Source organism: Enoplosus armatus, chromosome 18 (assembly GCF_043641665.1).
Source record: "Enoplosus armatus isolate fEnoArm2 chromosome 18, fEnoArm2.hap1, whole genome shotgun sequence".
NCBI classification, from domain to species: domain Eukaryota; kingdom Metazoa; phylum Chordata; class Actinopteri; order Centrarchiformes; family Enoplosidae; genus Enoplosus; species Enoplosus armatus.
Genome location: NC_092197.1, coordinates 21,247,440 through 21,272,831, shown reverse-complemented (window position 1 = coordinate 21,272,831; position 25,392 = coordinate 21,247,440). Strand labels below are relative to the sequence as shown.

Sequence of the window (25,392 nt, the reverse complement as noted above, 5' to 3'; positions counted from 1 at the left end):
TTCTGGGGGTTGTAACAAAACACAGGACCAATAATATGGAGAATGCAATACGTGTATTTCTATTGTGATTTTAATTGCAACTGCTCCCTACATATTAAGCTCCAGGACCGCACGGCATCAAACCTTTACCAAACATAATACAAACATATCTTGTTTCTACATCAAAAGACTTCAAAATAAACTCCGCTCATCTAATTTCTAGAAAAATACAATACAAATTTGGTAAGAATTGACACATAACTTAATGTTTTTCACAAATATTCATACTGATAATTAAGTGGCATTGTGTTAATTGATATCACTTCTATGGATGTCCACTTATGGTAATATGACAAACTGCTGGTAAGTCACATCTGATAAGTTAGCTTAATGATATCCACCCATGTGCCTGACTGATGAGGTACTGTACAAATTATACTGTTGACAACTCGACACTGTACAGTAGCTGCTAGAGCTGAATTTAGCTTCAGGCTCTCAGGAAAAGCTACTTTACGGCCTGAATCTTTGAGGTCCTGATTCTGAGCTTGTAAACTTGTAGTCACAACATACAAAGGGAAAAAACTTAAATCAAAATCAGTATAAAAGCAAGAACTGTGGAAGTGAAGGGTAGAGCGGGTTGGGGGTTCGATCCCCAGTTCCCCCTAAGTTGCTCCCGATGGAGGCCAGTACTTTGCACGGCAGCTCAATGTGAATGTGAATGTGTGTGAAGGGGTGAATGAGACCTAATCTGTAAAGCTCTTGGGAACTGTTAAGGTTGAAAAGCACTATATAAGTGAAGTCCATTTGCACATGTAAACACAAGCCTATAAGACAGTTTTAAGAAGTGATTTGAATGATGATGTACAGATTTCTAAAAACAATTTGTCCATTTTGAATTGAATTTATGAATAATCATAACACATTTGAAAAATATATACAAGGCCCGCTTTCTTGAGGTTGGCCACCAAATGGCAACCTGTGACCGTGACAGATGTCCCAAAACTTTCTCCAGCTAAATGAGAATAAATTAGAAATGACTGTATGAAAATGAGATTACATCATGCACAACATTCACAGGACTGCCTTTTGGGGTGCTGACAGCAGGAGAAAAAATAAGTTGTCACACACCGAAAGGAGTGTGTCGTCTTCATAAATTAATTTATTCACACGGGTAGCTGTGCGAACTTGCTTATTGTAAAGTGAGCTTGAATTTCACTGAATTTGGCTTAGGTGAAATCAGAAGGATCATCCCTGGCGTCTCGCTATATGTTGACTGCTTCCCACAGAGATGGATCCTCAGCCATCAGAAGGTGCGCAGACCCAAGCCTTGTGCCTTACTAACAGCGATGCAGCGGCCCAAGATATAATCAGGAATCAATGACTGTTTGATGAAAGCAAGTCTGATAATGCAACAATGAAAGACATCAAAGTTAAACTATTTGACAAAAAGGAAATGACAGCATTGTATTGCCTTGTCCGAATATATTGGAGCGCCAAACAAATACTTATGGACTTTAGGATAAAGAAGATTAAAGATAATTACTTTTTACAGAAACCTTAACGCCCTTTTGATCTAATGCTGTGATCATTGAGCAAACAAAGCAAGTAGTAACCACACAAGTGCAAAGAGAAAGCGAAGCCTGAGTTTTGTCTAATAATGCTTTCAAAAATGCTAGTGATGGAACATCCTCAAGTCTCTCTGCATGACACCAGGTGTAGCTAATGGTCCATTGACTGCCTTCAGCAAAACGGTAGAAAGAGACATAGTGTTGAGGCGCTCTCTTGGACTACTAGATCATAAATAATGTCGAAATAATAATGAATGATAATGAAAGGGTGCAGCGGCCCTGAGAGCTCAACGCACTGCAACTTAAGAAAACCAATTCTGCAAATAGACAACACATAAGTAAATTAAGAAAACAAAAATTTCAACAATGGAAACTGTTTACCAGGGGAGAGTGAATAGTTTTTAAAAGGTTCATTGATGACATTCGGGTGGGTTTTGCTGGTACAAAGGGTGAACTAAGGCATATTATGAATGCATTATACTCATTCAGCTCTAAAATTTACTGTGGACTATGAAACAGAGAAAAATACACTTTTGGGTCTATTGATTTCAGTGCAATACAGTAATGTGTCAGAAGTGGTGAAATCAAGCATTAGGAATATTGGAACATGCCAAGTTGTGATCCAACCTTAAAGGAAATTGTACCTTCGTCTCCAAGTTTTTTGTTTTAAGAGGGGAAGGAACATTAGGGAGCCTCTCAGTGTGCGACATCTTATTTCTGTCCAAAAATGTTTGTACTTGGTTCTCCAAAGTCCATCCTCACTCCTGGCAGAAGAGTCCTAGCTCCCCCTATGCAAATATCAGAGCTGCAGCCTGAAACCTGGGTGTAGTCTTCGATTGTGACCTCTCCTTTGACAAATAAGTGTCGTCCTACCGTGCTTCCTCCAACCGAGGAGCATCTCAAAAATCCCATTTTCCCTCTCTCACGCTGATCTTGAGGAGGTCATACATGCTTTTATATCTTCACATTTCTCATCTGATTTGATAGATTTGATTTTAGTTGTGATTTTAGTTGTTTTAACAGTCTGGTTGAATATTTCAGCATTCCCCAGTCAAATCTGTTTTCCTTTCTCCAGGCGGCACACATGCAGGAGGCCCTGGAGGAGTCGGTGCAGATGATGAAAGAAGCAGTAGATGACCTGGGTGCCACCCTGGCTGAGGCAGCCAGTGCAGCAGGTGCTGTGGGTGGCATGGTGAACTCCATCACTGATGCCATTAATAAAATGGAAGACGCTCCTGCACTTGAAGCTGAAGGCACCTTCGTGGACTACCAGACTACCATGGTCAAGACGGCCAAGGCCATTGCTGTCACTGTGCAGGAGATGGTGAGGCATTTTGATAATCATCTAACAGGCTTAAGTAGGTCTGGTGACTGAAATAAAAAAAAAAACTAAAAACATGAGCTAAATAGCAAACCATGTTATCGAAATGAAGCCTCATTTTAAGTGATCCAAAAAAGAGACTGGCCTGTTATAGGTGGGTAAAGCTGCATAGGTAGTAGCCTGCCAATAGGTGACCCTGCTGTGCCTGTCCCTTAACCCCCAGTTCAGGAAGGGAGTTTGGCTGGCTGTCTGAATCTGGTTAAGATCCCCATTTGGAGGACAGTATCATCCCTCTGTATCGAATGTGAATTTTATTCATAAACTGCAGTTTTACCTCTGAAATCCTAAAATCACACCCCCTCGTACATTATTAGGCCATACCCCTGGTACACAACTGGACGGTTAAATTAGCTTAATGTGACTTAGCGTGAATTATACATCGGCACTGTTTGTTGTTGTTATAGTATTATCAGTTTTTTTAATAATCTACCTGGTGAAAACCTGAACATTTTCTCATCTCTCTTCAGGTGACCAAGTCTAACACCAACCCAGACGACCTCGGAGGATTGGCCAACCAGCTGACCAATGAGTTTGGAAATCTGGCAGATGAGGCCAAATATGCAGCCATAACGGCAGAGAATGATGAAGTAAACGAAACCAACCGTACCTCAGAGAGACACTTTCAGGCCATGCCAGCTCCACGTCTTTCCACCGTTTTCACGTGGTTTCATGTCTGTTTGTTTCCAGATTGGTTCTCACATTAAGAAGCAGGTGGGCGAGCTGGGCTTCAGCTGCACAGGTCTGGTAACCAAAGCTGGAGCTCTGCAGTGCAGCCCCAACGACTCGTTCACCAAGAAAGAGCTGATTGAAAGCGCCCGCAAAGTCTCGGAGAAGGTCAGACCACAATCAATCACTTAACTTATTTTTTCAGTAGTTTCTTAGGCATTTTATGCCTTTTTGAAACAGCAATAGTGAAGAGATGATAGAAAACGAGGCAGCGAGAGATGTACAGCAGAATTCGAACAGGGGATGTTGCTGTTTTTTCACACTTATAATGAGGCAAACCTGGGTATTTTCTATATATACACACATTAGTTTACTGTAACTCCCATCATATCACATTACAAGTGTTGAAATTTGACTTTTTTCCTCTTAAACTTTCCCCCAGAAAAGTTGGTAGGCTCCGTGGCAAGTATCGGTGGCAGGTGCAGGAGATTTTAAAATAAGTAATGTGTTGTTAGAAATCATTTTTATTCAATTTATTCAACACACATTCATCAACAACTATAGCAGGGTCTTACAAAGAATCTGACAGTGCACAGTCTTGGAATGCTGTGTTTTCAACAACAAAAACATTTAAATTAAATTAAATTAAATTAAATAAATAATAAAACTTGAAAAAGGTTCTGATTGGCTACAGATTCTTACAGCCTTGGAATGCTGGGCACATTTCAACAACAACAAAATACATTTTGTTGTTGTTGAACTCCAATCCAAACTGATCACTTTAAGGCCTCTGGGAAAAACCGGCACTTGATGCATTCCATTTACTTTTGATTGTGGCCTCTCCTTCGTGAGGCCTGGGGTCAAAAAAAGACTGGGTAAGTGAAAACAAGCGAAGTAGTATTGCAACCGTGTTGCATTAAAGTATGGCATTTTTTCAGACTGCCAAATACTGGAGGTGATGGTGATGAGGAAGAGACTGAGATTCTTTTTTTTTTTTTTTTTTTTTTGGCTTTTACCTTTCCTCCCTGACATTATCCCTAAATTTCTCAAAGGAAGATTCTCTGTTACTGACTTTTTGGCTAGCTAGCTAGCTAAGGTTGCTAGGTAACGTTAGCTTGTGATAGCTGGAAGCATCAAGTGTCATCAAACGTCACTCTATGTTCAATGAGGGTAAAGAACACTGATCTCAGACCTGCTCCTTTCATGTAGTGCGCTCACGTTTTAACCAACATATGTTGCATGTGAGCTTTCCAACCATTATACTGTATCTACGTTTTCCAACCGAGCTGCCCCACTGTAACTATAGTTTTAAAAAACATCTTGAAATAAAACATTAAAAACACAAAAACATCCCCCGATGCTTAGGCCCAGTGGGGGGTCAACTCAGGCCCTGCCGGATACACCGGTGGAAACCCTGCTTGTAGAGTTACCTCATTCATGGGGTTTTGTTCTTGTTATATTCATGGTGGTTTATGGCTTTATGTTGAACATTTTTATAACTTTTATCTTTACTAGGTATGCACGGTAGGTCCACCTCCCTCTCATAACTTGGTTGGTCTCCTTGCAGGTCTCCCATGTGTTGGCGTCCCTGCAGGCAGGTAACCGGGGCACCCAGGCCTGCATCACAGCGGCCAGTGCAGTGTCTGGAATCATTGCAGACCTGGACACGACCATCATGTTTGCTACTGCTGGTACTCTGAACAGAGAGAACGCAGAGACCTTCGCTGACCACAGGTACAGAGACCCTCTATAAGAGATCCAGTAGCAGTTTCATGTTTGTTATTAAATATATGCACCATCTTTGGTGACTTTGTGACCTTCCTGTGTGCAGAGAATACATCCTGAAGACAGCCAAGGCTCTGGTGGAGGACACCAAGCTGCTGGTGTCCGGCGCTGGAGCCAGTCAGGAGAAACTGGCCCAGGCTGCCCAGTCCTCAGTGTGCACCATCACCAAACTGGCTGATGTGGTCAAACTGGGAGCTGCCAGCCTGGGTTCTGAAGACCCAGAGACCCAGGTACAGACGGCAGCACTGACATTTTGTCAGCTGTGTGTTTAGACCAACTTCTAATCAGCTAAAACACAACATACAGTAAGGTCCTGCCAACAGCTGTGGTTCATGGCCACACGTGTAGAGTAAGAGTCCTGAACTGTTTCAACTGAATACATCAAACCTGATGATAGAGAGTGACATTAGCGGGCTGCTTTAGGAACAGCTTTTAATCGGAAGTCAGGCATCACACTTAGACTTAGGCTTAGACTTAGGTTTTGGTATAGATGGAAATGATAGAAATAAGAGATACATTCATGAAGAAAAGGAACACTAAGTAACAATCTGAGATACAAAAGAACAAAATATTTAAAAAGGAAAAATGGATCATGTCCCCATTTTATACGATTTCAAGGAAAAATCAAATGCCATGTCATTTTGGTCTTCTTTAAGATAGGAGAGGGAACTGGTTTTGATGCTATCTATGGTGAATTCTATAGACTTATAGACTCAGTCTTATCTGGGTGTGGGGGGGGGGGGGGGGAGGCAGGCAGGCAGGCAGGCAGGCAGGCAGGCAGGCAGGCAGGCAAAGACCACCAGCTTTCAATCCTCTGAAGGACACGCCTTCATAAACCCACATCCAGCCCCTGAGCTGGGACCCAACTGCTACTTCATGTGTCTAGGTACAATCACTCCCTATGTGAAGGCATCAAATTAATTCTGCACACTTCTATAGGTGGTCCTGATCAATGCCGTGAAAGATGTGGCCAAAGCTCTGGGCAACCTCATCAGCTCCACCAAGGCAGCTGCAGGCAAACCTCATGACGACCCCAGCATGCTGCAGCTCAAGAACTCGGCTAAGGTAAGATACAAAAGCCAGGGTCACATGAGGCTCTCCTGCTCTGGTCTTCATTTATCTCTGAAGATACTCCTCTACAGCAGCCCTGCTTCTGTAAGCTGTAAACTGTGAGCCGGCCATATGAAGGAAAAAGAAAAAGCTTGAGAGAGAGAAGTTTCTCACCTCCCACCAGTGGACGTGACGGTTGGATTGCTTGCTTTGGAAAGTCGTAGACGTAGAATCAGTTTGTGACATTCATCACAGCAGGTTTGCCGTCTGTATAATGCAGGGGTATTCAGCTAAAGTTTGAAGAGGTCCAGTTAGAGAAAATGTCCTCAAGCAAAGGTCCGGAACATCATAATGTCTAACTTGCGTTGTAATTTAGTGTGATATAAATTGAAGTAGCCTAGTAGTTGTATCAACGTCTGCATGTCATCAACAACTGACTGTCAAATCAAATAAAGTACAATTCAAAAACATTCTGACAATATTTATTGTCACTTAAAATTGAACGCTACAGATATATAATACTGTAGATATGTATAATGTTCTTCTCTCATTAAGTAAAAGAAGGGCTGCATTTAATAATAAAATAGAGAAAATAAATAAAATAGCTTTAGAAAAATTGTGCATCTTAAAATAAAGTGCTTGATTTTAGAAAAACAAAATAAAGTGTAGCAGGAGCTTGAGTTTCCCTTTTTCTTTAACTGTTGCACATCTTGACTTAACAGTCTCAACCAATTTCACAATAAATAATGTGTCTTCTCTCCCTCCCGCTCACTCGTCTCTCCGTCTTCTCTCCCTGTATCGTTCACTCGTCTTATCATCGGTCACTCGCCTCTCTCCTCTCTCGTCTGTCTGTATTCAGAGTCGCAATGTTTATCGCCTTGAATGCACAGATTTGATTGGCTGAGTAGCGTCACGTGGGCTGGCGTAACACGTATGAAATTGGTCTGTGAGTTTCTTGAGCTGCTGAACCAGCGCCGTAAAGACTAGAAAAGCTGCGTCAGTTAAAATAGGAGTGCCCCGTCAAAATTTAAAATCCCTTAATAATTTATTGATTATAGGTCCGGGTCCGTATAGGACAGCGTCTGGGTCCGGACTCGGACCGCGGTCCGCCTGTTAGTGACCCATGGTATAATGTATGGCCATATGATCTGACCTGGTCGCTGTAGGTGATGGTGACCAACGTGACATCCCTCCTGAAGACGGTGAAGGCAGTGGAGGATGAAGCCACGAAGGGGACCAGGGCTTTGGAGGCTACAATTGAACACATCAAACAGGAGCTGGCTGTGAGTGATTGCACTCTTTAAATGGAAATGTTGTGTGGTCAATATCTGTGGTCAACATTTGGAGTAAATGTTTCTTTAAGATGCTGCAGTCTTGTACCAAGCGAAACCATGCCCCTTCCAGCGAGTAGAACGCTGGTCTGGTAGCATTACATTCACTTGATTTGTTGGATGAAAGAACTAACATTGTTTTTTGGGTTTTTTTAAGCTATCAAGTATCTCAGCAACAGTGCCCTGGTTTTTACCACACAGGTGTTCAGTAGTTCCGACCCACCACCAAAGACCACCACACCAGAGGAGTTCATTCGCATGACGAAAGGAATCACTATGGCAACAGCGAAGGCAGTGGCTGCTGGGAACTCGTGTCGTCAGGAAGACATCATTGCCACGGCCAACCTCAGCAGAAGGGCCATAGCTGACATGCTGCACTCCTGCAAGGTACACTGCACTCTGCGTAGCGGTCTACCAAAGTCTGTCACAGCCTGAGATCTTCTTTTCGACAATTTGTTTGTTGACTTTTGAACATTTCATAAAAATAAAATTAGAAAGTAATAAAAATAAAAATAAGAAAGAATAAATAAAATCAAAGGAATTCCTGTTGCGTAAATGGTGAACAATAATTTTTAAATAAATCACTCAACTCTTCACACTTCAATACTTCCATTTCTCTACATCCATCTTGAAAGTACGGGCTGTGTTCTAGTAAAACACTAAAAGCAAGGTTGACTCTCAAACTAAAATAAGACAAGTGTAACTGTCATTTTGAATACTTTTTCAAATATTGTAACATTTTGATATTGAGGGATAATTGTCATTACATATCGGCCATCTCTAACTGGCCCACACTTGTACCACCTCTTGATTGTAACACACAGTCAATTCAATTCAACAGGCTTTATTGGCATGACATTTGACATGTGTTGCCAAAGCACAATTACAATTATAAAAGACAATGGTAAGGAATGAAATTAACAAATATAATGTGAATAACAATATTTGTTCATAGAATGAGTGTGTGTGTGTGTGTGTGTGTGTGTGTGTGTGTGTGTGTGTGTATATATTCTGATTCTGATATGATACAAGACAGCTGTTAAAAAATAGCTGTGGTTAAACATCAACCAGTAATATAAACAAACTATAAATGACAACATAACAAATAAAAATAAAATAAAACAATGTGTTGGTCACAAATGGTCATAACTACAAAATCCTCTACATATTTAATCATGGCAATAGAGAAATGGAGCTGTTTCTGGATTAATAGACCAATTCACCAACTTCATTTCATATTACGATAGTGGTTTTAGCTTTTGTGGTTGGCTTCTGCTATGCTATGGTTTCTTCCTAACTTCCTTAATCTTTAATTCTACTCAAAATGTCAACTTCCGTCTGTTTGCTCTTTCAGCAAGCTGCCTACCACCCAGAGGTGAACAAGGAGGTCCAGATGAGAGCTCTACGCTACGGCAATGAATGTGCAGCCGGATATCTGGGGCTGCTGGAGCATGTGCTGGTGGTAAGACATCATTACCCACATACCCACACACCCACACACGCACACACGCACACCCCCCCCCCACACACACACACACAAACACATACTGTACTTTCAGCAGCTTACAGTCCTACCCATTTGTCTTTAACGTGACGGGCCAGATGGTTTGCTACACAGAAGCATCTGAGAAGTCGTCCTTGGTAACTCTAAAGGGGCAGGCACTTTCATAAAAATACTTGGTAGGTGCTTGGACGAACCATCTGTTTATCGCTGTGTATCACAGGCTAACTTCAACCAATCAGATCAAAGAACCATATGATGTAGAAGGAGAAAACATCTTTTCCACAGAGAAAAGCCATCAGTGCTGCTCTTTACTCTTCTTTCAATGAAGAAATACTCTCTAGACATAACTGTTACTACAGCAGCATCTGCACTAAAGTACACCCCCTCCCACCCCATCTTTCTTATACAGACCAGCGGTCAGTGGACTGTGGATCAGATAGAGGACCACCTCCATCATAAAACACCCAGTAACCGGCTCAGTAGTGGCTCAGTGGGCATCAGCCTGATGTACAACACAATAGTGTAGTGTGAAGTGTTTGTGTGGACTAATAGAATGAAGAGCAGGAGGATGGTGGAAACAAGAGAAAAGAAATACTACTAATAAGTATATGTTTTGGACCTTGCTAGCCCTCCCCAGCTGCCCTGGTCTTGGCTGCTCTGCCTGTTCTACTTCTGGGGACATGGGCCAACCAGCTACAAGATCAAGTTATTATTATTATTATTATTATTATTATTAATATTATTCTACATATTGTTTTTATTTTTCTTACATTATATATGTTCAATGCACGCCCCAGTCACACACCTCCCTTTTTCTGCCAATGGGAGTCTGGCATCCACAGGAGTAATCCGCCCCTCTTCCTTTTAAACATGTTTTTTGGGGTGCCAGCCGGAGTTTCGTCCAACATTGTTACTGTATGAGGGTTTAGGTCAATCCCCCACATGGATACACGAACCAGTGCTCCATACACTCATGTCATGAACCCAATATTTGAACCACCAAACAGAATGCGCACCAATAAATAATCAAGCAAGCAATGATCAGAGCCAAACCTATAATATAGTCACATAGTATTCTGATGATTGAGTTATAACATACAACAGACAGTAACTAGACTGAAGCCTCCATAAATATCAAGTCACATGCTCAGTTTGCTTCTTTAGTCTTCTCTTTATATTAAGTTGCTGTTCTGCACCTCGGACAGAGATGTTATCCACTGAGCCCTGAGCAGTTCCTCATACCATGCTGTGATTGGCACAGCTGTTTAAAGGGTCTGAAATGAGTAATGCCACTGACCTTGGACGCATGACCCTTCTGCTGGTCATCGCTATTGTACTGTTAAAATAGAGCCATAAAATAACTTTTTAAAGCACTGAGTACAGGGGCGCATAGAAACAGCTGCGTGGTAGGTATGCTAAAAATCCATCTAGAGTTTTTTCTAATATCCTGATTTGTTTTGTTTTATTTCAGCAACACCCTGCTCTACTCTTTGACACTCACACACATTAACACCAAGCCCCTCACCACCACCACTACCACCACCACCACCACAGCTGTCTGCGAGGGGGTGCCTTGCTCAGCGGCACCTCAGTGCTAATATCGATACATTCCCAGCATAAATTCATTCCACTAGTCTGGGGATCAAACTGGAAATGTTCTAGCCATGAGTATTGTCTCCAAAGTATCTTCAGAATCAGAATCAGAAATACTTTATTGATCCCCAGGGGGAAATTAGACAACTAAAAATGTGCTAAAGCTTCTTAAAATGTCCTTTCCCAATCGTGTGACTGTCGTTTCCCTTATAGTAACGAGCGACAAATGTTTTGGTCCTGGAGAAATGTTCACAGCATAGATGTCCTCTCTCAGCTGTCATGTGTTTGATGACCTCTTTTCTTTCCCTTTCCCCATGCTCTGTCAATGTTCCTTTTAAAATTGTGGCTCACTGATGTGGGTGCAAGCCGGTGAGTACACTCCACTGACTGACCTGCACAAGTGTGGGCTGCATTGGTTGAATGCTTCACTGGATACTTTATGCCACAACAATGCTGCAGAGTAGCGTCAGCGGCACATTAACAGATGTCAGACCAGCTCTGCTCATGGACAGGATAACCAGCTTTCTTTATAAGGCAGCAGCCATCTGCAGAGGATGTCTGAAGACACTGAAGGAATCTGACTCAGCTGGAGGTGTTTGAACATATTCTGAGACAGTGGTCATATATTTTAAGATGAGCACAGTAAGACTGTGCAGTCACACCGTCAGCTGATTGTCTCTCTGTTCCGACCATTCAGAGGTGGGAAGATCAGATCACATGCATGTGGTGGTCTGTTTCAGTGACTTCTCAGTCAGGTACTCTCCAATGCCTCCGTTTTATACATGCTGTTTTATAACTGCCTGCTACAGTGCAGATCAGCCTGGTGATCAGAGTATAAATGTAATAAACCGCTGCCCAGTATTCCTGCAGTATTCTATCACTTTTTGACATTGATCAAAAGGGAAAAACAAAGCTATACATTTTTTTTAATTAAAAGGCAAACATAAAACAAATAACTGAACTCTGCAGTTCATTCTTGGCCTTGGAAACAGAAATATCTAAACTCAAATCATATTAGCCACTGAGAATTATATCCCTTAAATGTAAACTGCTAGATATTTGATTTTCGCTTTGATATTAAACTGTTTTCTGTTAATGGGTGTCAACAAATCACAATTCCTTCCCTGTGGTTGACGGATTAAAAATCAAGAAACAATCCAGTGGGAGTTGAATACAGTATTCCTCCAGGCAGCGTACATGCAATCTGAGCCTATGGTCCTGGAACAGAACAACAACCAGCCTGCTTGTCTACACTGAGTCTCTCTGGTCTTTGACCTCTGTGGGAAATACAGTACTACCACTGACCTGCTGATCACAATGTTGTGTGACATGGTTTGGTTTTTGTGAACACACAACACAGTGAGACTTCTTACATTCTAACCACATAACATCACAGATGAATGAACCTTTTCTAGAATTGGTAGCATGGAGTTGCCTGTGCTTGTGGAACCAAAAAAATGCCATAGTTCCCCCTGTCTAATGATGTGTCGGCAGTGCAGCTCAGCACATGTGCTGTCTGAACATGCGTGTATTGGTTTGTTGGTGTGCAGTATGTGGATGTGTTTGTGTTGGCCGGTGGCATTAGTTTGGCCCGCTGCATGCGTTCCTGTGCAGTTACGTCCTCGCCTCCATCTTCTCATGACAACACATCTGAATAAACTTGAGCTGGGTATGGGTTGAGCCCTGTTAATGCCCTGCACCTGTCACACACTGCTCCAGCCTGAATACTGCATGTCCACCTCGGTCAGTCTGAGGGCACCAACAAATCAAGCTGGTCTGCCATTATTGGTTGACTGTTTCATATTATGCATTTGATGTAAGAGTCTCTGCTGACGAAGTCACATCAGTGTAAACAACTGAAGAAATCTGCGGTTGATTGGCATTTTGAGATTTGTTGACTGCAAAAAACATCAGTGAAATTGTCAACAACCTAAACAATGGTTTTATTTTGAAATTCGGTCTCTACCCTTATTTTTCATCAGACCACTCTAGCATGTGTACTCTGCTCTGAAGTGCTCACATTCTCACCACATGTTGGGAAATGTTGATGGCACCACCTTCCTCACCTGGTGTCGTACGTATACACAGACCGGTCACGAATAAACGGCAGACCCAACATGCAGTGTGTTAGTAAGTGTGAGGAACTCCAAGCCCACACTGCCTTCAGCTGTTCCTGTTATTACGGTGCAAAGAGACAAACACATATGTACATATTTTTATATTTCCTGTCCAGCATTTGAATTCAAGGCTAGCCGCCTCTATTATCATAGCAGTAGTTTAGCACAGGCAGGGATTTGATTAATTCAAGTAAACATGTTAAGCATCAGTAATATAGAAGGTGAATGTAAAAAAAAAAAAAAAAGGTTGAATGAATTAAAGGTTGTGACTTTTTCCCCCTCCCCACAGATCATCCAGAAGCCCTCTCATGATCTGAAGCAACAGTTGGCCAGCTACTCCAAGCGGGTGGCCGGCTCTGTCACCGAGCTCATCCAGGCTGCAGAGGCCATGAAAGGTATTTTTAACCTTCAACAACAAAATGACAGCAGAACAAACTACACTCCTTGGGGTGTCTCTCTGGGTCTTCGCTTACATGTAATTGTGTCAGTGCCCTTATTGATCTGCCTGGATGCAGCTGGATAACACCAACCCTCACCAGACTTTTGTTACCAGTAGTGAACTCTGATCGTGGTAATAAGACAATTACAAGTTTCATACATATGTTAATGTAATTTAAAAAATCGTAGCGACGTACAATATCAAATGAGATGTTACAATAAACCATTTTGAAGCCACAGTTCTGACTCTGTGCCTCCAGTGGAAATATGAAAAGAGCTGCCCTGTCAGACATGCACAAGACATGTCTTAAATAGCCTTGCATCAGGTCTTCTCAAGAGGACTTGATGCAAATGAGCCTTGACAGTAATTTGAAGTAGGATTAGTAAATATCCCCCTTAGAGTTCTACAGTTTCACACAGCTCTGTTCTGGGATGCCCCTCTTAAGAGTCAAGTGCAAACTGCATTGAACGCAAGTCGATTCCACGAATGCATCATCTGTCAAATGGAGAGAAAGTCCTCCTCAGAGCCTCATATCGTGTCACTCTGCTCCAATGTAAGAGACATTATCTGCAACTGAATCCTGCTGCCTGCATGGCTGGAGGTTCAAGACTCCATTCAGCACATGACGCAAATGGGATGACCATAGTGGCTCTGAGACAGACGAAGGAGCTGTGATTGATTTTCAGGATTGTATCCAGTCCAAATCCAGCATCAGAGTCACCTATCAAATGTGAATCCCTTCAAAACACCCTATCCAGTCTTTTCGGCTTCGGCCTGCAACTTTGTAAGCAACTGAAGTCTTAAATAACTAAGCCTCAGAGATCCTGTTGTGATCTATAACCATCGCAGCCTGATTAATGATAACCTGTAGCTCCAACCTGAACGTAAGATATGAAATGCCGATGACTTATGACTCATTGAAATATCAGCTTACTAGCTCAACACACCTTATTTTTAACAAAAACTAGAGGTCCTGATCTAGAATGACTGTATTAGGGTGAAAAGCATGAAATATTGATATGATCTCAATTGGAGTTTAACCACTTACACCACTGAAATAGACATGACGCCATTTCACCATCCCTTTTAACTACTACATGGTAGGGAGGAGTTAGAGTGGTGCTTCTTTCTCTAGCAGACAGTCTTTGACATGCACTGAGCACATGAACCAGGCAACAGCCAAGTTATGGATGCACGGCATATCCATCAGTTAATTTGCACTGCATATACTACGCATTACATTAAGACTTAGCTGTTTGATAATAAAAAAGAGCAGGTGTGACACAATTTGGAAAGAGAGTCATTAGACTCAGAGCTTAGTGAAACCTGTATTGTATTAACCTGGAACGGGAAAGTGGCTATTGGAGCCTAGCCCCACTGATGCTGCGTAATGGGAGTGCAAAGTGCGCTAGGGTTCGCTATAAATACCTATCCTAGCCCATGTCCTCCTGGGGCCAACAGAGCATGCTTGTTTGTGATACACTGTGTTCATTTAAAGAACACAATGCAAACACATTGCACCAAATATAAATGATGTTTAAACATTGATTGCTACTATGTGGGGTAAGCTGCTCTGACCTGTGCACTGTTTGTGTTTGTTGTAGGCACAGAGTGGGTGGACCCCGAGGACCCCACTGTCATTGCAGAGAACGAGCTGTTGGGAGCGGCAGCAGCTATTGAAGCCGCTGCCAAGAAACTGGAGCAGCTGAGGCCCAGGACCAAACCCAAGGTCAGAGGGCTTTTTACAGAGCAGCAGCATTCACGCTGAGCCTGTTAACCTCACCGCAGGGTCACATACTGTGTGTCTTCTGGGCTATCAGCTCCTCACACCACGAAGGATTGCTGTCCCACACACTGTGCCCTGTTAGCATTTTAATATCCCTCCATTTCAAAGTATTTCTGGACACCAGCTTTCCTATTCTGTGGACCTGTGGCCCTGCTCACTGTTTTCATAATGGGGCCTTTTTGACTGAATAAGCCCTCCACAGATCGTCACAGCCCTGTAACACTGTGTTTATTGACTGCTGGTTTCCCTCTCTTGTAAACAGGAGGCAGATGAGAGCTTGAACTTTGAGGAGCAGATTCTGGAAGCAGCCAAATCCATCGCAGCTGCCACCAGTGCTCTGGTCAAAGCTGCTTCAGCGGCACAGCGGGAGCTGGTGGCTCAAGGGAAGGTACGTCTGAATCCAGCGAAAGGATGAATATTCTATGAGACCGAATTATCGAGTCAAGGCTGAATACTGAAGGCAACATTTAAACCCTCCACGTAGAAATGGTTTCCCAAAACATGGTTATAAAACATCTACTGGTCATTTTTGGAGCACCTTTCTTTCCACCAGAAACTACTCAACGAATGTATAGTTTAGCCACCCCAAAAAGAGACAACATAAAGAAATGGGTTTTTTTTTAATTGAATTTTTCTATTTGGGTCATGAACCTCTTTGAAACACCATTGTTGCCATCCAACTGTTGTGTGATAAGGTGTGGGACCCATGTACTGGCAGCAACAGCTAGACAACAGCAGTGCTTTTGTGTTCATGTAGGACCCGTTGCACATAGTAACAAGAAAGACAGAGAAAATAAAATTTTTCAGGGCCTCGAAGAAAACTTTCAACTAGTCGGATCATTTACTGAAAAGTTGGTGTATAAAAGAGAAGGAAAGCCCTGTGAAGATAGGCTGGCACAGAGGAAGTCCTCATTCTGTTGACCCACCACCCAGCGCATGTGTAAACTAAAGAATCAGGTATCTCATCAAGGTGGAGGTGTTTAAGCTCATAGTACTGGTCTTATGTTTACAAAAACCAGAAAAAAACTCTATCGCTCTGTAGGTACACCTACATTATTTGTCCTTTTCTCTCCTGCCCCATTCCTTTATCTTCAGTCTTCCCTTCCTTCCTGAACCAAACCGAGGACCCCTTTACCTACCAGTCCTTTTCTCCTAAGTAGAATTTGCCCATCCATGTCAATCTTATCCTGAAAGCCAGCGGCCTGTTTCCTGCCTTCCCTTCTGTGCATTTTATGATGCTGATACCCACGAATGTTTTGGCTAGACAGACTTGAAATGATAATAAAACCAGTATGATTCTGAGCCATTTTTTCCTGTATTTTCAGGTGGGAGCGATCCCAGCCAATGCGGTGGACGACGGACAGTGGTCTCAGGGGCTGATTTCAGCTGTAAGTCTCTTCCCTCAAGGTTTATTTAAGAATTCTAAAGAAGGTATTAGTAAAACATCTAACCGCCGATGCCTTTGACTCCTCAGGCCCGAATGGTTGCGGCGGCAACCAACAACCTGTGTGAAGCAGCCAACTCTGCGGTGCAGGGACACGCCAGCGAGGAGAAGCTCATCTCCTCAGCCAAGCAGGTGGCAGCCTCCACCGCTCAGCTGCTGGTGGCCTGCAAGGTCAAGGCTGACCAGGACTCCCAGACCATGAAGAGGCTCCAGGTCAGCACTGCATGTTAATGTCTATCAAGCTGCTTCTCACACACACGCCCTCCAGTTTGTTAAATGTACTGTGCTTACTGTGGCACTCTCACTTATTTAGTTCTTATTTAGAACAGAGCTACAACCGTCTGAGAGCTCAGTCACTCCTGCAAACTGATTTACGCACAAAGGGGGAGGAAAAAAAAAGGCATTCATTGGTGTCTAAGATCCCTTTCGCACCTGTAGTTTGGTTCATTTGTTCCGCACCATTGACAAGGTGGGTGAGGAAGGAAGCAATACACTGAAGAAGGTGAGAGGGGATAGGGTCGAGAGGGGAGGTGGTTGGGCAGTGGGAGGTAACCAGGGTTAGTACCTCATTGGAAGAGAGAGGTTATAAAGGAAGAGGAAGAGGTGGATATAGGACAGGTGGTGTCCGCAGATGGGATTTTCATAGTAGTTCAGCTTTGGGACTCAGTAAAATTAGATATTCTACTATCACGCAGTCCTTTGGTTGGTCTGCTTTGCTTTCGCACCACAGACACACCACGCCAGAGACCACTGGACTGGTCTGATTGTTCGGTTCATGCCAGAGTTTGATTTGACATCTTTCACTTTCACACCAGCTTAAATGAACCAAACCAAACGGGCAAACGCACCAGAGTTAGTTTGAAGCGAACCAAACCTCTTGTAAAGGTTATGCGACGTCTATTTCCTGGTTGTCCGTCGTGGGAGAGGGATCCCTCCTCTGTTGCTCTCCCTGAGCTTTCTTGTATTTTTCCCTGTTAAAATGGCTTTTTTGGGGCATTTCTCTTGATCTGAAGAACAGAGGGTGAGGCAAATTAGTGATTTGTGATGTTGGGCCCTGAAAATAAAATTGACTTGTTACAGACAGTGGCTGGTGATCTCCATCAACAGTCTGGAAACATTACTACAAAAAGTGACAGAAATCAGTTTTCTGATGGTATCTTGAAGCATACTGCTGACATCCTGGTCTTACTACCCCTTTCAGACAGCTGACATGTGTATGACACAGGTCCACTCAACGAGTGCTGGACCCCCGTTGGACCCACTCCTATGAGACTGTCCCCCTGCTCCTCACTGTTAATAGAGACTCCAGTCTGCAGTATGACACGGCATTACATTACATCACCATTAAAAAAGTTACGTCTTACTTCTCTGTCTGTTCACATGCATCCTCCCCTTCTCTTGATTGCCCACTCGTGCACGTTTTCTCTCTCTCTATTGTAGTACAATTGAATTTAGTTCCGCTCCTGGTTGCAGCACAAGTTCAACAAAGCTGGGCAGCCTCCAACCTGCATCCAGGGAAGTTAGAAAGCATTGAAAAACTCGTTGTTGGTTTGAGTCTGTACATGATTTATAGAACAAAACCAGAAAACCCATTATTTAAATTATCTGTTTTCTACAGTATATCGTAAGCAGACTCATCCCTTCTCCCCCGTAATATGACTAAAAGGTCCCGTATTGTGCTCATTTCAGCTCTATATTTTTTTTCTAGGACTCCACTAGAGTAGCTTTGCATGATTCACAGTTCAAAAAAGTCATCTTATACTTATTCATCTTATACTGTCCCTTCATGCAGCCCCTCAGTTCACCCTCTGTCTGAAACGAGCCGTTTAAGCTCCTGTCTCTTTAAGCCCCCCCTCCCTAAAAGCCCACTTTCTTCTGATTGGCCAGTTTCCTGAAGGCCTATGGAGGGGCAGGGAGAAGCCTCGGAGCCCTGAGCACAGCCTGCACCACGTCTTCCTCTTGCCGCTGTGCTCGACGGCATATGACAGCTACAGCGACTTAGCTTGAAAAATAGAGATATGGGGCACTGAATTTGATGAATTCACTGTCAGACTACAAATGAGACAAGAATTGGGTTAGAAAAACGATGCCGCCGGGGCGGGATGTGTTTCTGAGGGCAGGGCCATCGCTGAATAATGTACAAAAGCACACAACTTTATTCATTGTTTTCTGGTTTTCCCTCTGATGTCCTCCAGCTGCTCTGCCTCAACTCTCAGTGATTTATGGAGTTTCCTGACGGACAGATAGCTTTATAAATTCACTGCTAACTGCTGCTAACTGTAGCTGCCGTTAGCTCGGAGCACTGGGGGAGTGTTTTCACTCAGATGGTTAGAGTCAGCTAGCCAAGAGCATAGATATAGATGTATATCTATGGCTAAGAGGACCTCTGGCTGGACAGCTAACTAGCTAAGAGCAGCTAGTTGGCAGTAGTTAGCGATTACTTTAGCTACAAGTAAAGCCATCTGTCCATGAAGAAACTAACCCAGTTTCCTTCACAACAGAAAAAACACTTTCTACGAGACATACTGAACAACCTCCAAAAACGTGAAGAGTAGAACGGCCGCATAATAACTAAGACTTAGCAGGCTTAACAGACTGAGTGGGTGGATGAGCGCGTCCTTCTACTTGGTGGGCGTGCTGTCACTGCTGTGCCTGGAGCAGATGACATGCTGGGGGCGTGGCTGAGGGCGGTGACTGTATCTGTGACATCACAACTTTACGGCAGTTTCATTTTAAAGGCACAGTGTCTGAATACGGGCTGTGTGCGTTTCTCCGCTAACTGGAGTGTTTTGATACTTGATACAGTATTTATACAGCACCTAGACCTGCTTTATAATCAAAAAAGACATGGAAATCTCACTTTCTCTAATATGGGACCTTTAATCACAGTAACGATGAGAAAAATGGAGGCAAGGAATCTGCATTAGTTACCATGGCAACGGAGTTACTTTGAATCACTTTCTCTCGAGACCGAAAAGCCAGGGTTAGTCCAAAGTTAGCTCCCTAATCCTCTGATCCTGCTTCGTTGGACCAACATCTGATATAGGCAGATGCATAGTGAGATGTATGATCCTCGTCAGTGCTAATGATTCAGAGCTACAGTACCTGCTGAGGGAACAATAACATTAGTTATCCTGCAACAGCTTAAGTATGTTGTAGTCTATTAATAGGCTGGAGTTTGAGTGTTTAGGGTTACAGGTGAGCTGCATGATCTGTACAGCTGCTACATCAGGATTAGCGTGCTCTATATTTAGCACAGGTAAGAGTGCCACTTCCATACTGCTGCATTTCAGTATTTTTAAAGGGGAACTCCAGAGATTTAGTATTGAATTTCCATAAAGTTGAGGGACTCACAAAAGAGGCAACATAGGCTGAGATATCCTGACTTTTAGTCCCTAGTGTGACCCAAGATCCAAAAAACACTAGGTCCTACGTTTCCCATAATGCCCTGTGTGGTAAATACTTGCATATTTCAAACTCAGGCCTTCTGATATAAACTTGAGTGCCCCTTTTTTCTTCAACTGCACCGAAAGCACTGACTCAATGATGGAAGTAATGTAGCACAGAAAGGTTGTGACCTTTTATGTGTAACTGATGCAGTCAGTCCCAAGACATAACAGAAACTACTAAGTATCTCCTGTCACCTCATCCACCCAAAAATACTATCTTTAAGGCTGTGTATGCTAGCTGTGAGCACATCAGCCTGCCCAGGCCATCTCATATTCTCTGATCCAATCAGCAGTGGCTTATCTCCTCCTCTTCTGGGCCTGCAGCTGCCACCACAGTAATTCCCATACATGTAGGTCTACAGGAGCTCTGGAAACAATCCGCCAGTCCAACCATGGCACCAATAACTGGAAACATTAGCCCTGATCTATGATTACACCAGCAGCATTTGCTCTCTTCACTCTTTGCCGTGGTGCTTTTTAAGGTTGAGTAATGTACAGTCTCTCGGTCGCATGTGTGAATATCTGAGAAAAGGTGTTCCTGATGGCAGCAGGTGGTTCAGGGTCAGAAGTGGCTTATACACAGAGTTACCAGTTTATTTGCTCCCGCCTACAATACTGATGTGTAATACAGCAATCGAGCATGTTAGTCCCATGGATTTCAAGACCGATAATCCAAATTGCTGGCCCTGTCGTCACACTAGATGACTGCCAATGAAAGGAACAGTGCAACATGGGAAATATGTGTTTGTATTGCTCAGATTCAATATTGGATTTTAATTAGATGTAACGACCAGCAAGGGTCGAGGCCCGTTTGCCATTGTTTCGTTGACACTTGTCGTCCTTTTCATTCTGTAGGTGTTCACGATATCAAATTCACAATATCTCCTAGACTAGGTGGCTGACATGAATGTTTTTTCCCACTTGGCAGGTGTATGTGCGTGTGTGCGCAGCGTTGGACTCTGGTTGTGTCCGAAAGCATTCCCTATTTGCTACCTAGTCCCTTATATTTACTATCCACTGTTAAAAAGTAGTCCCCGTGGCATGTATAATCCCACAATGTAATGCTTGGCCTTTAATAGATAAGTAAGTTGTAAACATGCAACTCTAAAGCATGTTGTGGTCATTCTGGAGGCTGATGTTAGCTGTGTTGGTGTACACAGAAAAAATAAAGGGGTCGGTTCACCCCAAGTATGAAGGGAGCTTTACAGTGTTGCGTTGTGTGTCAGGGCCAGACTAACAGGAACATTCCAGCCAAACATAAACCAGTAGAGGAGGATTCCCTCATGTCTGTGTGACGTCCTCTGCCAGCTCAGTGTCCGATTTCAGCCCACAGAGCCGCAAAAGGAGAAAAGTCCTCTTTGTTATAGCCGAGCTGCCCAATGAGACAAATGTTTGGCTTCGAGTGTATTTCAGCAGGCTGCTCCTCGTTGCCTTTTACAGCTATTCTCAGGCACTGCACAGGGGGAAAAAACCTGTTATGGTTTTCTCTCCGAGCTCTGGTGAAAGTTATCATTCCCTTTCTAGGAGTTGCTGTTCACACTGATGTGTCTGCTGCCTCAGCGTTCCCTCAAGACTAAACCCTAGTCCATGGTTAGAGATATCAGACATCTTTTATAATTCACCTCATCTTCTTGTTCATGTGTTTTTAGTTTGACAAAAAAATCTTAAATCAAGGTCCATTTACTAGGTTTTTCTGGAACAATCGTGAAAAGCTCCAGAAAAAAGATAGAAAGGGGACTTTGGGCTACAATTCCAATCTCTGATGAATGAACTTTCACACTTTTTTGTGTGTGTGTGTGTGTGTGTTTGTGCAGGCAGCTGGTAATGCTGTGAAGAGAGCCTCTGATAACCTGGTGAAGGCAGCACAGAAGGCAGCGTTTGATGCTCAGGATGACCAGGCTGTGGTGGTCAAGAGTAAGATGGTGGGAGGTATCGCTCAGGTGAGTCAAAGATCCCCAATAACCTCCAGACCTACCAGTCAAATAAATCTAATATCAATTTGTAAATAACAATGTTACGTGTTTCAACCATAGAACACAACCCTGTTTGGTGTTTGGGTGCTTACGTAGAAAACATCTTGGACAGCAACACACAGGTTACATTTGTGCCATATTGTTTTAGGATGTGTTATGGCTAACGTAATGCTATCTGTGGTAACAAGGAGTGTAAGATTCCCCAAATCCAACAAGGAGCAAGACAGAGAAGCTGATATTAGTCTAAACTCTGATGTGGTAACATCCAGGACCGGCTCCCACAGTCAGTCCTAAACGGGGCTTTTTTTAAATCAACAATAACCTGTAAGTCCACAGAGTAAAGCTGGGTTAGGCTCATGTTCGCAGCTTACGTTAGAGCACATAAACACACATCTCTTATACTTCTGCTAAAAACACATGACCTGACTACTTATGGTTTCTAAACTATTGCTGCTAACAGTAAGGGTGAGGGGTTTAGCGAATGGTCAGTAGTTATTAGGGCTGCGACCAAGGATTATTTTCATTATTGATCATTTAGTCTGTAAAATGTGAAAACTGCTCATCACAATTTCCCAGAGCCCAAAGTGACATCTTCAAATTCCTCCTTTTGTCCAGCCAACAGTGCAAAACCCAAAGACTCTTCATGTACTGTCATAAATGACAAAGAAAAGCAACACATCTGGAATCAGAAAATGTTTGACATTTTTGCTTGATAAAACGACTGAAATGGCTGATTGATGTATCAAAATTGCAACTCATTTTCTTTGTATCGACAAATCGCAGTAATGGTTGCAGCTCTAGACGTTTCATTTGCGCGCGGTCGAAGCTGTGCTGACTGACCGTGCTGTGTTGCAGATCATCGCCGCCCAGGAGGAAATGCTGCGGAAAGAAAGGGAGCTGGACGAGGCCAGGAAGAAGCTGGCCATGATCCGGCAGCAGCAGTACAAGTTCCTTCCCTCAGAGCTGCGGGAGGACGGCCAGGAACAGTGAGCTCAGCAATGCAGCAGTGATCCGTGGAACGCTCAGGACCTTCCCCCAGCTACATGCAGACAGAGGAGGCCGCATGCCTCAGTTCAAACGTAACATCAGGATGGTTATCATCAATCTGTTTGTGTATTTCATTTCAGAATCATGCCAATGATTATAAATTTTGATAATACAGAAATATATATGCCATAAGTCCTTATTAAGGTATCTGTGCTTTTGATTATATATTTGCATATGCTTTTCAATATATCTGGCTCTGCTTGTGTCCTTTTTTTAAATTTTTTTTAATCTGGATTGCGTTGTCTTCGTTGGTACATGCTGCGTGACTTCGTTAAAAAGTCCTGCCAATAAATTCTGCTCGCCTTCACAGTTAGAACTTTACTGTTAGCTCTTAGAGATGTGAAGGCAAGCACAGTTTATACCTCTAATCTATGCACATTTTTCTATGCAAGGGGTCAGTATGTTACTTGTCATACTCTTCAGTTCATCTGAAAGCAAGTGTTGCGGTTTTTAGATTTGGAAAAATTTACTTTGCGATGGAACAAATCAGAGTGGGAAAACGTTATTTTTTTAAAGATTGAGCTATGAAATGTATTTTTAACAAAAAAAAGGTATCTTCCAATAAGTGGCTATCTTAGTAAATGTGTTTGTGTCAGTATTTTGATTTAAGCAGTGACAGTGTTTAGGCCTGGATTAGATTAGAAAACTTGTTTCTGTAAAGATGATGAAGCCATATATTTAAAGACATTTGACATCATATTGACTGTATTTGGGTGCTCAGTATTTAGTGACTCACTCGAGTAATGTGTTTTTTGTGCCAATATTAGTGCCTGATGCAGTGCTTTAATACCCTCTAGAGAACCCCTGTCACAGTACAACCATATGATGCTAGTCTGAGGTATACATGTTTTACTTACACAGAGGGCCTAACATTAGCTCTCTCTTTGTTCCCACTATACCAGAACCTTTAAAGTGCCTTCATAATGGATTTGCCTTGTATTATTAACTGATATCCAACCATTTACCCTCAAAGTGCACTTCATCCACTCAGCTCATGTCAGTAATTTATCAGAACATCATTTAAATCCACACACGGCTTTATTTCCTTTTTCATATTATTCTTAGAACAAACATGGCACAGCTAGAACAGTATGCCTGATATAAAATGACTGTAATCATACAAAGCCTTTGTTTTTGTTTTTTTTCTTGTTCACATTTGGACTTAACCGTGGTATAAATGTAATGCTTGTGTACAGCAGTACCACCTCATGGGCACTAACAGAGATTTCTATTCAATAAAGCCAGTTTTCAGTGGAGCCATCGACATCCATTCATTAGCAGTCTGACTTTCACTCTCCTCTCAGCCCAGTTCACTTCCACAGAGGAAACATAATCCAGCCTGGATCATGTTTTTATGTTTTCTATAAATATATTGGACAAAAGTTCCTCCATCCATCCATTCAACTGTATATGAACTATATTTAAAATGCAAATGTTCATAAGCAGTGTATTGTGTTCATATAATCATAATTGTGTTTTTCAGTTTACTAAAGCATTATCGGGGGTTTAGTAAGACCCCTTCTCTGTGCACCATGGTCCTCCTCTGGAATACTAGCCGACCCGAGGTTTGCTGTGTGGTCATTCGATTAATCACAAATGACTGTGAGAGTATGCACCATGTAAGCACAACGCCGGCCTGAACCAAGGACGATCTTAAAACTGGATTTCAACCCCGGGACCCTCTTCAAGACGGGGGCCCGAGGACCAGGTGATAAATCAGGACTCCCCTAGATATAGTATATTCCCATATTTTGAACACAAGCCTCCACCCCAATCCCTTCAGGCCCACCCAACTAGCTCTGATTGACAGCAGGGCCACATGTCATTCACACAGCTGGAAACATGGACATTTTTCCATTACAGCACACTATAATACACATGTATTTCTTATTTCCAGTGATCTGAATGTCTGTTGTTTAGTTTCAACTCCTTAACATGTCATGATATACCTTGTCATTTAAAAGTCACCGTTTCTTCTGTTTGTAAGTACCTATAAGTACTGTACTCCGGCACACGTGAGTACTTCCATGCTACATCTGCATTTTCCACGGGGGTGGGGGGGTATTGTAGTAGTTTTTTCAACTTCAGTACTTTAACAAGAGTTTCCACAGAGTGGAGTTTAAGATGTGTGATGAACACTTCAGCTCGTGCTCACAGTTTTTGTGCTCGTGCTTTTCCTCCTGAGGTAACTTGGATGTGGGCTCAAGTGGACCACTGCCTGCTGGCGGTCCAGCTTCGCGTTGAGAACCACCTGATTTATCCGCTGAAGACGCACGTCAC

The 25,392-nt window shown here is 42.8% G+C and overlaps 1 protein-coding gene across 1 annotated transcript in view; it reads left to right on the top strand.

Annotated features, from left to right (window-relative positions):
* tln1 (talin 1) overlaps window positions 1-24,382 on the top strand; it is a 72,411-nt gene extending 48,029 nt beyond the window's left edge. The window contains exons 42-57 of the mRNA XM_070925252.1: window positions 2,623-2,871; window positions 3,396-3,515; window positions 3,616-3,762; window positions 5,162-5,328; window positions 5,426-5,609; window positions 6,319-6,444; window positions 7,596-7,712; window positions 7,962-8,147; window positions 9,115-9,222; window positions 13,264-13,369; window positions 15,018-15,142; window positions 15,462-15,587; window positions 16,525-16,587; window positions 16,674-16,856; window positions 21,907-22,032; window positions 22,921-24,382. Of these exons, the coding sequence (XP_070781353.1) occupies window positions 2,623-2,871; window positions 3,396-3,515; window positions 3,616-3,762; window positions 5,162-5,328; window positions 5,426-5,609; window positions 6,319-6,444; window positions 7,596-7,712; window positions 7,962-8,147; window positions 9,115-9,222; window positions 13,264-13,369; window positions 15,018-15,142; window positions 15,462-15,587; window positions 16,525-16,587; window positions 16,674-16,856; window positions 21,907-22,032; window positions 22,921-23,055 (2,268 nt within the window). The 3' untranslated portion in view covers window positions 23,056-24,382. The remainder of the gene's footprint in view (window positions 1-2,622; window positions 2,872-3,395; window positions 3,516-3,615; window positions 3,763-5,161; window positions 5,329-5,425; window positions 5,610-6,318; window positions 6,445-7,595; window positions 7,713-7,961; window positions 8,148-9,114; window positions 9,223-13,263; window positions 13,370-15,017; window positions 15,143-15,461; window positions 15,588-16,524; window positions 16,588-16,673; window positions 16,857-21,906; window positions 22,033-22,920) is intronic.
* Window positions 24,383-25,392: the final 1,010 nt, after the last annotated feature.